Raw genomic sequence first — 14,499 nt, 5'->3', positions numbered from 1 at the left:
TTAACGGGTTGAGGGGGGATTATAATTGTCAGATAATTAATGGCTTCAAGCTCTATGCGTAATAAGTTGTTTTTTATTATTTTACTTTTTTGTTTACATTACTTAACATAGATTGCTGACTTAACAATGGGTATCTCGCTACTTCTTCTCATTAAACTTTACCGAAGTGATAAAATGTATTATCTTAACATTCATAAGTGTTTTGGCCTATTTGAATAAAGTGATATAGATTTGAATTAAATATATCGCATGCCCGTAGCGCATGAATTATATTCATATTGAATGTATCCCCCCACAAAGGCACTCTGCCTTAAAAAAAATACAACAAAAAATTAATAATGCATTTTTCACTGTTACTCACAGCTTTATTAAAACTTTCATAGTGGATACAACTTTTACAATGCGTATTTTTTAATTTCAGCCGAAGTTAAAAGCGAGAAAATGTCTCATGGTTTTCACGAGTGAAAAGATATTTCTTATGTTGAAAGGTTTCTATGTAGACTGCTCTGAAGAAAGAGGGAATACGGTATTCGTGGTGGTAACTGAGAAGGCCTTTTCTTTGTGGAAAAGTTTTGCAATTCATCGTGAATAGAAGGAATAGCTTTATTTCGCTCGTATTAAATAGTGTTTTGTTGAATATGTAAGTATTATACAGTGTGCTGTTTTATACCACACTAGCTGATATCCCGCGACTTCGTCCGCATACACACAAGACCGAGGACGTATTAGCGGCATTTCAAAATTTTAAAATAAAAAAAAAACACTTAACATGTTCTGTTGCGATACTTTTTGCAAACAATGATGTGTTCTACCAAGAAATAGCACATTATTTTATTCTATCACTAGCAGACCCGACAGACGGTGTTCTGACAATAGAAAAAAAATAAATAAAATGGATATATTATGTTATCGCGGACTTCTGTGTGGGCCTATATAAGATTCACAATTCCACCATACATTATTTTGTTATATTTCAAAGTTTTCGTTGAAGGCTCCAAGACGGCTTATGTTTTTCCGACACCTCCAACAAATACCGTTCAATATATTCAAAAATATATGCAAAAACTATTAGTAATCTTATTTACTAAAACCTTCCTCGAGAACCACACTATCTGTTGGTGAAAACAGTATGAAAATCGGTGCTGTAGCTTTTGAGTTTATCGCGTACAGACGCAACGGAGGACTTTGTTTTTTAATATGTAGTGGTAGTAATCAATAGTTTTTGCAGCTCACGCGATTTAAAGAATATTTTAGGTAATTTTATACACTTTGGGTTACATTATTGTAGTTTAAGTAAGGATCCCTATTTTTTTTGAAAATATAATATAACCTATGTCACTCAGGGATTGATTTGAGAGTGATGATTCATGATGTATTGTAAAAGCTCACCGTTACAATTTATTATTTTTAATTAATAAATAAAATTAATTAATAACACATTGTTTAGATTTGAAAGAGCAACATCTTATGTCAATTTCCTAATAAGTATGCAAATTCTGGGGTTGAGCAGGTTATCAACTGTAAAGCAGATCCTGTAGATTAAGCTACAACCTGAGAGTTGAACAAGAACATACAAGATTTATCAACGATACGTCACTCGAACGGTTGGCACAGTGGAAAGAGCGCTCCCACGAAACGCAAGAGGTCGCGGGTTCGAATCCCGTTCATCAATTTAGTTTTCAAATTTATTTTGTGTAACTCACTCACTCTATTCACTCATTCTTGTATATAGTTAACATTTCGATTTCGTTTAACCAATTATAACTGACCGATGCGATGACTGAAGTGATTATTGACTGCTCTTCGAATGCTTGTAATATGCATATGCTCACATTATGCATATGCATATGCCTACTTGCAATGGTATAATAGAAGCCATAAATAATAATTTTCATATTTCTTATTATAACTAGCTGACCCGACAGACGTTGTTCTGTACATAATAAATAAAATACTGTTTTTTATGAATTTGTCAATTATATTTTATAACATCAAGAATTATTCCGTAAAATATTCTACCTGTTGTTATAATGAAACTGTTTTATACAGCGGAAATATCCAACCGTGTGTCAAAAAATTCTCTATAATTATGGATAACAAATCTCTCAAGTTGGACTTATAAATATAATCCCCATTAAAATTCGTTCTTTAGTTTAGCAGTTCACTGGTAACAAACATCAGGACACTGGATTTATATATTAATATTTTTTTACCGTAGACTACTGGCTTAAATTAGACTTGTTTTGATTGATCTCATGGGATCTCGTCCTATACATACAGTTGAACTATATCTGATTGATTTGTACATAAAGATATTTGAGACAACAGCATAATTAGCACAAAAGAACAATGATAATTGCTTGTAATATTATATCAAATTACATAATAATTTTGGAGTCCACGCAGACAAAGTTACAAGCAGGTTTTATAAACTGGTTGTATTTTTATCTTAATTAATTTAGTGGCCACTTTTCCATACAAGCGTTTTCGACTCTTTTCTCCGTGGTGTTTAACCCTAGCTTATTTAATTAAGGTGACGCATTGATAAACAATTATTTGAAATCGGGTGCCACGCCCCCATGAGCTCCCCGCAATCAGTTCATATCCCGGTAATTTAGCAGCAGCTATCGTGCACTCGGGCCACGCGAGCGGCCCGTCTCGCGTCATAACTCGCGCGCTACTCTGTCGTGCGCTGCCGCGCTGGGACATAGACGTCGTGGAGTCGCCTTACCTCTATTTAGTTTTTTATAATGATTTGAATATTTTAAATTTTTGTAGACAAGCTGATATTTTTTGTGGTACTATGTCGATAAAAATAATTTGACGGCATGATAAACATTAAGTGATGAACAAATAACCACATACTAAACATACCTACCTACCTACAAACTTATATACATACAAACGCCTAATATTCACTGCTATATTGTTATATAAGTATATATATTTATATATATAAATATATATATAGATATTTATGTATTATATTTATTTTAGTAAGTATAATTATTTTCCATTTAATCCTTTGTATTCATACCTTATGTATGTACACGAACCTGCCACTAAAGGCACCTCTCTCTAGCCTCAAAAGGTTTGCTGGAAGAAAACTCTTGTTAGGGTTGTTTGCTCGCCTTTGTACATGTCCTCTATTTCTGTCTTTTTCCTATGTATTGTATTGTGTGCAATAAAGAATTAAGGACTGCTTCCGCTCTTATTAGATTTTAGTATAATTATAAAATTCTGACATAGGTAAGTATAATAATATATAAGTAAAAACCAAAATTAAGAGGTAGGTAAGAAAAAATTCGTTGTCATTTAATTTTTGTTACTTATTATAATGTAACGATTACCTAAATAAGTTATCAAATTATTGAGGACATAGTAGGTAGTTTGCGGTCAATATTCAGAAAAAGCCATAATATATTCTGAACTATCTACGACAGAAACATCGTCTGCGTCAGCAACATCTTCGTCAACAAAAGCAAAATTGTCGACATCAGCAGTTTTATCCGTGTCAGCAACAGTATCATCAGAATTTTCTTTTGTTTTTGGTTCTTCTGAAATATTTACAATATTTGACGCAGCATTTTCCTTGCTTTGTGCAACCATGCATATCAATAGATTGCTTGAACCCTTCGGTTATAATAGTTGACTCCATAGCAGTAGAAGCTCCATCGAAATTCTTATAGCACTCGTGTTCTTTTGGGCTTTCTTGTTTCTTTTGAGCTCTGGCGCAAATACAACAATATTTGTTTTTTACACACATGTACAGGACTTGGCCGAAACGTCTGCCAATAATGGCTGCAGCTCCTGATAACGCTGCGTAATTTGTTCTGTACGAACGTTTACTCCAGCACCCATCTACAATTACATCAATCATTGGTATTCCGTCTTTCGTGACTTTTCCTTCTTTAATTGCTTCTTCTCTTTCTCTTTCACCAGCTAATTTCATTTCGTCCCAAGCAGTGTCCTCCCAATCCCTACATATATCATTTTGAGTTTTATTATAGGTATATTCTGACATAATAGGTAAACCTACTGCTGCTGAAAATTGTTTTAATTGCGCATGACCACAACCTGCGGCCATTATACCCGCAACAGCATCTTTGTTCACATCATCCAATGACGATTTTATTTTATTTTTATAATTACACATCATACATACATATGTGTATTCAGATTGCAATCCTATTCGATGTTCAGAAATTAATTTCATTGATAATCCGCATTTAAACAGAGATTTGTGTTGAGAAATTTTTAAAAGTTCTGATGTGAAATGATTAAAATCTATTATTCGGTGCCCCAAGTTTTGTATTTCAGGCTGCATCTGAAAGATACAGAAATATTTATTTGTTTATTGTGGGTCTTGTATGATCTTCCTACTTTTGTAAGGACATGCAATGTAAATCTTACAAAAGCAGAATGCTTACCGTTACTTCAGATGTGCCTTCAACTATATATGGAAGTGCATTACTTTCTTCACATTGATTTTCAGGTAATACGTTTGAAGCCTGGTCCTTTTCCTTATATTGATTTTCTTCTGTCTAAAAATTAAAAATGTATGATTGATTATTTGCATTCTAGCCCATGACCAAAATAATCACTCTAGTAAAAATACTTTGTTCGAATAAAGCTACGATATAAAACGAATAATAAAATTTTGTTTACCATTGCTTCTGATTCGCATTGCGATATATTTGGAGGCGCATCATTATCATCTAATTCCATCTCAAACTGAAAGATAAATTAAACACTTATGATATGATGTTATAATTAATTTATGACCTTTCAGGTCATGTTATAAAATGTCGTAAAAATAAACTTACTGTTGTTTTAGGCGTTTTTTCTTCAAAATAACATGGAAGTGAGTTCTGATCCTTTTCGGCCGCCCTAAAAAAACATTAGTAAACTTGACAAGGCCTGTGATGGGTGGAAGGATTTGATGAAGAAATTTGTCCAGCAGCGGGACAACATTAAAAGAGAAAAAACCGGCCAAATGCGAGTTGGACTCGCGCATGAAGGGTCCCTTACCATTACCTATCTATAAAAACGGCAAAAACGGCACGTTTGTTGTATGGGAGCCCCCGTAAATATTTATTTTATTCTATTTTTTAGTATTTTTTGTTAAAGCGGCAACAGAAATACATCATCTGTGAAAATGTCAACTGGCTAACTATCACGGTTCATGAGATACAGCCTGATGACAGACGGTCAGACAGACAGATGGACGGACAGCGGAGTTTTAGTAATAGGGTCCCGATTTACCCTTTGGGTACGGAACTCTAAAAACAAACAACACTTTACTTTTATAAATTGACACTTATATCTATGTAGGTAATCATGAAACTTACGTGAGCGTCACATTTTGTAAATCTGCATACGACGATGACATTTCTTGTCTTCTACAAAATAAAATTCTAGTCATGTCTAGTTCATTGGAATATTATTTTCACACACGTTCAAAACTATTATTATGCAGTCACAGTGTGATAAATATGTAGTAGATAATTACATACATACCCTTCTAAAGAATCGATTGTATTCGTTTCAGTTTCGCCTAAATCCAGAGACGACTCCATAGTTTTTCTTTGTTCGGACAATTGTTTCCTAGAATTTTCATATTAGGTTTTTACTTTTAGGTACCCATGTAGGAATAATATACAAAATAAACATTATAATTATGATGAATGGTAGAACAGGGTTTTTCTGAAGGTAGATAGGCAAATACCTACCTTATTATGATGAAAAATATAAATATATTACCTACCTACATACTTCAAAAATATTCTGTGAGTGATTGTCTTTGTCGCTGAGTGGGTAAGGTACCTACTAGGTACCAAAATACTGTTTTTTATGATACCAAATACACATCTTATAAAGAAACTTTATATAATTTTTAACCTACACACGCAGTGTAGGTAGGTACCTGCACACACATTACTTTGGCATGTACTTTACTGTTCATGTACCTGTTCCTTCCTATCCTAGGTATCTACCTTCTTTCTAACTAGGTAAGCAAGTACATAAGTAGGTATGTGGATTATGAATAGGAATTAGTAGGTACCTGCCTATATACTATTCATAATTCAAATAAAAGAAATATGTATCTCACGTTTACTTACCTTTTCTTGACCATATCCTTACATTTTTCAATGTACAGAGCTTTCATCTTCATTTTAGAAACTTTTAACTTTTTTTTTTCCCATTTTTAATAATTTGTAATATTTTATTCAGAATAAGATACGGTTATCGATGCTCGGGAGCTCGATTGGCACAAGTCCGACGCTGACAATGGTCAGAAACGGACTGAGGGGGGCCGCCTGCATACAAACAAACGCGATAGCTAGCTTGAAATTAAAAGTCGTAAGCGCCAAAACAGTATATCTCGTATAAAATAAAAACTATTGGTAATTATGTAAATTCCAATTACCATTTTGAAAAGGGTGTTTATACTTATATGTATATAAAATTAAGAGCCATAAATCGGTTCCGTTCAGTTGTAAAGTGAAAATCTATGTTTTTATTTAGCAGATTTTGAGTATTTTTTTTGTGCTGTAATAGTTGACCAATCGTGTAAAACCAATTACCAATTTGAAGTTAAGCTCATGAACAACACAAAACATAAAATATTAATTCCGAATGTTTTGTAATTGCTGAAAAAAGTTGAAATCCCTGATGCAATACCGTCAATGCGTCGTCTTAACTGATTTATTAATATTAACTGTGTCGTCTCTCTGTTTTGTTATGTTTTTTTATTTTTGTTTTTGTTAATGCTAGAGTACTTCGAAAAGGGCTTAAAACAGCTAGAGCATATAGGACCGCCTAACACGGAATATATTTTCTATTTTATGATTTTTGGAGTTTATTACTGAGGGATTTTTTTGTCGGAGCTGCAGTTGTCCTTATTATACTGACGATAGTCTCGCCCGCGTTGGCGCGACGGTATGTTGTTTTAGCATTCTTAAATCTTAAAAATTCTCAGCTAATGTTTTCTCAAGTGACCTCTTACTAAAAAAAATGGTCAATTGATGCTCTTTATTGAAATCGGAACATTTCAGCTCTTAAAATTGTAGTGTTCATCATCTATTGGCTATTTTTTTTCATAGATACCTATGTTTTTTTTTTAATGACAAAAAGGGACAAGACGAGCAGGACGTTCAGCTGATGGTATCAATACGCCCTGCCCATTACAGAGCCGCTCAGAGTTCTTGAAAAATTCAAAAATACTACAACACTACAATTGCGCTCGTCACCTTGAGACAGCAGATGTTAAGTCTCATTTGCCCAGTAATTTTACTAGCTACGGCGACTTTCAGACTGAAACACAATAATGCTTACACATTACTGCTTCACAGCAGAAATAGGCGCCGTTGTGGTACCCATAATCTAGCCGGCATACTGTGCAAAAGAGCCTCCCACTTGCAAAAAATAATACTCACTAATTGAAAACTGGAAACCCTTTGTTGACTACGTGTTCAAACGCTTAACGGAGTTCTAGGAGTCGCAATTAGCTTACCCTAAAGCTCATGCTTTTATCCCAGCTCAACACACACAACAGAGAGGTGCTCTATACTCAACGTGTGTATCCGTGTGTCTTTATATACGACGCTCTTAAACTAATGGACCAATTGTGATACGAATTTATTATTTGCTTGTTTGCGATGAGAGAATATATGAACTACGAAGAATACTTACAATAATTCTGGTTCAATTAATTACGCCAGGAGGTCCGTGCGACTTACAATTTCCGTTCCGGGAAACTGATCGCGCGGGGTATGCCTCAGATCGCGCACCGTTCTGTCAAGGCGTATTATTTAACATATATTAATAGATTGCTTATAATTAGGACGATTTGAGTGAATGTATCTGAAAGCTATTCAATCAAGCTATAAGAACATGCAATATAAACTATCTTATAAACAAAATAAAGGTTACAACTCGGTGAGGGAATAGTGTCTAGTTTCTGAGCGAATAGACTCACGGTTTTGGTGAATCTGAAAAATCTAATGACCTGGGGCACTGCTGATTTCGGAGGGCTTAAAGTTTCCGACATGAATCTTGAGTTGTACGTAATCGAAACTCATTAGTTTATGCGTAGGTCGCGACCAAAAATAAACCTCTGTGCCTCATCGCGATTGTACACTAGATACAATCTGCTCATGTCATGGTCATGACAAAGTTATTTTAGGATTCCGTACCTCAATTGGAAGAAAACGTCAACATTAATACGTTATAAAAAACAATTAATATGTTGCATATCTGTTACATTGAGAATGTAAATACTACGTAATAAGAGGCGTGACTACCTGAAAAGTGTAGTTATTTGACATAAATTTGAAATACATTATGGGGATTGGCGATGAAGTATCCGGCTAAGTTTAAAAGCGAACAGTTGGTTTAATCGTATTGAATTTCAGCAATCTCCGATTTTTACAAGATATCATCTATCAATCTATCAATGACTGCACTTTTCATACAATTGAGTGAATCGCTTTTTTCCTACAAAGTTTCGCTAGGCTGATCTGTTATGAAATCTATAAAACGATGAATAGAATTGTATGTTCCATTACTTTGCAATGACTACATGTTTTCAATTTCCACGTTTACTATCGAAACGACATTTTCTATACCTAACAGTACTGGGTCGCGCGGTGTACCGCTTTCGTTTCCTGTGGGCACCAATCTATGTTTCCCTTGTAACTGTCGTGTACTGTCAATACGCTACACTGCAATATACATACAACATATGTTTGCAAATTTGTGATTGAAACAGGAATTTGAAGTTGAAATTAATAAGAATATTATATAGATAATATTTTGTCGTGTAATATGTACGTAACATTTGTGTATATATGACTGTAATATTGCGACAGAATAACTAATCATCTCAAGATTTTCATATATGGCCGTTTACAGGCTTCTTTTCATGGTTTTGGGAGAAGCTTTTGAAATAAGGACTCGAAGACTAAATAATATTATTAGTTATAGCTGCTTCCTTGCATTGTAATGGGTAGGGCGTATCAATTGCCATCAGCTGAACGTCCTGCTCGTCTCGTCCCTTATTTTCGTAAAAAAAACACGTAAGTTACGCAATTTATGAATAAATAGTATGTACGTTTGAAGGTCACGTTACTATCCGTTTATTTTGACTTCATGAAACAAATTTATCAAGCTAATTGATATTTGCAAATATCACGCGATTGAAGATTAATCGTTGATAAACGCGTGTTATCTGTTTATCAATGCCCAATGACTTATCCAATTATATCGGAACAGAATTTTATAGTTGCATTTTGGTTTTGCCACGGTATGGTGGATTGCAGTGATGGAATTTTTGTGAAGTAAACAGAATGTTATTTTAGTGAAGTAAATGTGAAGTATATATTATGACATTATCCTCGGTGTCCAAATATGTGGCGGTTTTTTCATAAACATGATGATAATCTAATATAAAAAAGTGTGTCCCGGTGTTTGTTACCAAACTCCTCCGAAACGGCCAATTTGGTAGAATATTTGTGTTTATATCGGGTAGATCTGATAATCGGCCAACATCTATTTTTCATAGCTAAATTATAAGGCTCACCCACCTTAATTTATTTTTATTTTAATATTATTCTGATTCAGCATTAAAACATACATACAAATTTTCGCCCTTCTCCGATCTACAACTATTTTTGTATCGCGATTTTTATATCCACAAATCCGTTATAAGGTTGCAAGACGCCAATCGAATACAATAAAAATCAGTCGAATAAATTCGTGCCGTTTCATTCATCTCCATTCGGTTTTTTAGGCCGGTAAGTACTTGCCTACGAAAGCTAACGTACGTAATATACCTATATGCTTGTCGACTGGGATGTCCTAAAGGACCAATCTTCTTTTATAATTTCAAATATGTTAGTACTTATATAAACATTTCGTGTCACGTGGTTTGCCCGCGATGAACTCCAAAACTACTTAACCGATTTTAATCAAACATTTCTGACTGGGTGCAGTTTGATCCAACTCAAGTTTTTATCTTGATTAATACCTAACCTGACCCTTAATAGTTTATTAAAGTCAAATTATATATCTGTACTAGTTGACCTGGCAAACGTTGTTTTGCCATATAAATTATATATGCAAACCTTCCTTGAGGTTTAACGAATCTATTACAAATGATTTCATTGAGATCGGTCGAATATTTAGGAGTTATTAGGCAACATACAGACATACATTCTCTTTTATATAATATATAGATGAACAATTCTATGTGGTTATTTTATGAAGCACAGTTTAACTCGATTGCTGTGTCATTATTTCATTACAAGCACAGGGTCTCATTCCATTATTTTAACGATTGAACTTCTAAATAAACAAAAATAATTGCATGCGTACAAAGTACACATGTCAGAAGTGAAACCTCCAATGTGCATGGAGTCTAAACTGCATATGAAGCCCTGGTACTTGTTGCTAGGATGACACATGATTTCAACCGCTATAAAAGACATAACTATCACCGCTACCATATTTATTTTTTTCTGGTGTCTATGCAACAGTCAGAATATATTAAGGTATACTCGCATCATACCTATGACAATCTCTTCTTTAACTATGATCGCCTAGTACCAAAACACTGTATAATGCTGCCTATCTCAATTTCTCCCAGGTTAAATCTTGCGAATTTTTGTGTCTGTCATTTTTTTACTGTCGCGCTTTTTCGTTTCATCAACTTTCAAATCACAACGATGAGGCTACAGAGGGTTTTTACTTCAAAAATATTTTAAATATAGCTATGTAATTTTGTATACAGATAATTTGTATGCATTTATTTAGGTGAAGCGAAGCGCACCGTTCACCGGCTAGTAATACTATAGTTATCTCGAATGGTTTATTTTGTATGAAATCCTCTAACTCAATTCCCACTTGGAGTTGCATAAAGTGATTAGTCACAGCGCACGGCGATGTCTATGGAGCCAGTGAAAGCGACAATGTTAACGATATAATAAGTCGAATGACACTTACAATGTGTCTGTTTCCGTCGTTTAAGCTTGCGGAACATACAATCATAAGTCATTTGCTTTGTACAATTAGTGAGTAATCTAAATGAGAATGATAGAAAGAGAAAAATAAGTTAAACATCTGTTTCACATCAAAAAAGGACATCGTGACGGTACACGATGTAACGCTCTCTCATGCTATCACACTCGCGGTTAATTGTATGAACCAGCGTCATCTATTGAATATTTATTATACTTAATACCTAAGATAATTTTTATATTTAGATATAGCCTCTTTCTGCTAGACAACTGATGAAAACAAGCCAGTTTTATTACTTTAGTGTGCGTGAAAAGCTCCGTCTTACACCCGCGATTTGTATGTCACTTTGTGTAAGTGTGCGTGCATTGCTCAAAATAGAGGTTAACTGTCAACCTCAATTTTTCGAAGTTTTCACATGATCTAAGACTAATAGCTTAATTCAATCAAATAGTTTTGTAAATTAACGCTAGGTGACTAACAAGAAGAACAATACTACACGGACTCTCTAGTCTCGTCTGGTTTGCAATAACATGCTGGTGACCTTATCAGCCTTCGTATTCAACAAAAAAGTAGTAGAGTCGCAAACAATTGACATTGCTAAATACATTCGTGAAACATGTTTCTTGAAATAAGAAATGTAGAAAAGAATCCTTTGTAGACATATTCAGCATGTATTAAAAAACTAAAAAACCTTGCACGCAAATTTTAGTTGCATTGAATAAATTGCAAAAATCAATAGTAATGGCAAACCCCAATCAATTAGAACAGGGAAAACCGTGAAAAGGGTGCATTGAAATGTGAACAGTGTGTGTGAACAGTGCAGAAAAATGGGCCTTCTCAAGTAAAATTCTACAATAATCCTATTCCATATATTTATACATCCACATATTATTCATAAGAATAATAATAAAACTTATTCAGAAAAGTTACAAAATACTAATGAGCTAATTGTAAGCATAGCTAACTGTGTACAACTTGTTAATTAAAATCGGTTCACAAAAAAAAATGATTCGTTTTACATTTGTGTATGCTGGATATCCGTTAGAGGTGTTCTTCTCTCTTGCAATCTTCGTTTGTTTATACGCTAGCATATTGTGTATGACTGTGATTTTAACAAACCAACTAAATTTAAAAAAAAGTATGTGTGTACTTATGTATGCACGCAAGAAGTTATTCTTTTTTGGCCTAACGAAGCAAAAATCATGAAAAGGAGTTATTCCTCGTGCTTATTCTACGTTTTTAGAGAGAACAATGTTGTAAAAATCTTTAGACAATTTATTATTAAATAATGAATACGGCTGTTTGGGCTTGAACCCTTGCCTGTCCGAATGGGCGAAGAAACCAAAAAAAAATAACGAATGACGCAAACTTCAGAAAATTTTAGGAACCAACTTACTTTTGTGTTACAGTGATGCGCGCGAATCTTAAAATTTAACTCTCATAATTTTTTCATAAAAGCCTAAAGAAATCTTCAATTATTCAGTCTACTCAATCTTGCAATGAGAAATACCGAGTGGAACATACATTGAAGTGGTCTGATATTAATTTACGGGCGGCAATGACGACACCCACTAACACTTCTTCAATTCAACTGCATTTGTCACGTTTTATGTCCAGGAATTTGATTGTTATTTCGACGTTTTAGATGCGTTATTTGCTTGAGTAATCGAAAGAGCATTGCATCATTAAAGCTATCATATGATTTATCCTATTGACCGTTGATAAGTGTTAGTTAGCAGTTGTTAGTGGGGACTAAAGAAATAAAAATTGTTTCATAGTTTATTATTAATTTAGATAATATTATTTGAACAGAATATTGTAGTATTTCTGAACCGATACGACCTAGTGCCCATTTCACGACCGTCGTATTAATCTTATTTCCGGAATAAGTTGATAACTCGCGATTAATACCATTTTACGTTTCACCAACATTTAACCTAGGGGTAAAATCTTTATACAAGAGTAAAATCATAAACCGCCGATTTTGGCTGAGTTAATGGTCGGATCACTGTCAAGTTAACGTTCAATCCGAACAAACAAAAGAATACGTAGCGCTATAATACGTCAAACTGCCTATTTTACTTGGGTGCATTACGCATTCATTCAATAAATCATCCTTTCATCGTCAGAGACTAACTATGCCAGAGTAAGATATCTATAGGCTAAAGAGGTGAAATGAAATTAAAGTTAATCATCGAATAAATCGACAGAGTAAAGCTATACTTGGATAACTACTCCAGTGTTGGTGAAATCGGGCTTTAGGGTCATTCACGCTCAAAGCATACTCCTGACTTTCAGGCCGGCAGCGCATCTCCTTACCTCTTGTATTGTAGATATCCAAAGGCAGTTGGGTTTTTAACTTCCCACCAAGTGCTTCCTTTTCCCCTCTTTTAAAAAAATACAAGAATCTATTAGATGTAGATTAAGTTTGAAATTAGTATTCTATAATAAGACCTTAAATACTTCTAATCAAAGCATGTTTATGTGCAACCATGAACCTGTGGCTTACTTTTGCATAATGATGTGTAACCGTCACGAGAACGTGACTCTATCATATAAATAAAACAGAAAAGGCTTCAGTACGATAAAAGTAATCTTATTTCAAATAATAAAAATCAGTTGTGTAAATATATTATGATATAATACGTTATGTATACGGTTTAATTACAATCTTTGGCGTCCCTTATTATTTGTTCAACTGTGTATGTTTAAATTGTTTTTGAATTTTCGATTGAAGTTAACGATTTTCATAAAACCGTCTGCGTACCAATAATAAATTCCGTTTCAATCGAGTCGCATTCCTGTCTATATTCCGGAAAATCCTGGGCTTTTCCGAGGCTATCTACGGGGCTATAAATATGAAGGTAGTTCGATAAATGCTGTATGCGGGATTATCGGGGTATTTTATGCTGTTTTCTGTTTGAAGCAGCTTTACTATCAGTCATTCATTTAATATTTTTTTCAATGCAGTTGTAAAACAAAGCGTAACTTATAACGTGTAATGTCTTATAAATGTATTTTGTTTACAATACCTCAAATCAGGCTGCTTTCTAATACTAAAATTATTATACAATGTTGAAACTTTTATATTATAACCCTTTGATATTACGCCTTGATAAATACGCAAATATTGACTCAAAATCTTAATGCTTGCGATTTCCGACTCGACTTTAATAATATTTTTCTTAAATGTGTTTTACAACTTATTTCGTAATTAATGTGCGGAATATAGTCTTTTGGGCTTTCATTCATACTCTCTTATTTATAAGAGTGGAAGATACTAGGCAAGAATGTTAGGACCACGAAATTGTACTTTTGGAAACAAGCGTGTTAATTTGTTGTTAATGGTGGTGGTGTGGTGTTAATCTTCTTTCAGCTCAAAAATACAAAAAAGTTTTCATAACGGAACAGATACTCATCAATACATGGACTGTGATGCATTGCTATCGTCAAAACGTTTGACTGCGCTTTCCATTATAA

General features: G+C 34.0%; 2 protein-coding genes across 6 annotated transcripts in view; one reads left to right on the top strand and one right to left on the bottom strand.

The window, feature by feature from the left end:
- Positions 1–14,499, top strand: part of LOC126966469 (supervillin) — a 248,261-nt gene that overhangs the window by 171,066 nt on the left and 62,696 nt on the right. The window lies entirely within an intron of this gene.
- LOC126966554 (uncharacterized) lies at positions 4,264–6,676 on the bottom strand. 2 transcript variants are annotated; one of them, XM_050810690.1, is made up of 6 exons: positions 6,123–6,676; positions 5,521–5,607; positions 5,352–5,402; positions 4,827–4,890; positions 4,669–4,734; positions 4,359–4,544 (listed from the first exon to the last, which is right to left on the bottom strand). In XM_050810690.1, the coding sequence occupies exons 1-6, from the start codon at positions 6,173–6,175 to the stop codon at positions 4,410–4,412; spliced, it is 456 nt and encodes a 151-aa protein (XP_050666647.1). In that variant the 5' UTR covers positions 6,176–6,676; the 3' UTR covers positions 4,359–4,409. The 2 variants fall into 2 exon arrangements, 1 of the variants encoding a protein (XP_050666647.1); XR_007729744.1 differs by lacking the exon at positions 6,123–6,676 and adding an exon at positions 4,264–4,327 and having other exon boundaries at positions 4,431–4,544; positions 4,827–5,776.

Source organism: Leptidea sinapis, chromosome 10, assembly GCF_905404315.1.
Source record: "Leptidea sinapis chromosome 10, ilLepSina1.1, whole genome shotgun sequence".
Taxonomy (NCBI): Eukaryota; Metazoa; Arthropoda; class Insecta; order Lepidoptera; family Pieridae; genus Leptidea; species Leptidea sinapis.
Note: the sequence above shows the minus strand (reverse complement) of the source record. Positions and strands in the feature narration are given on the sequence as shown.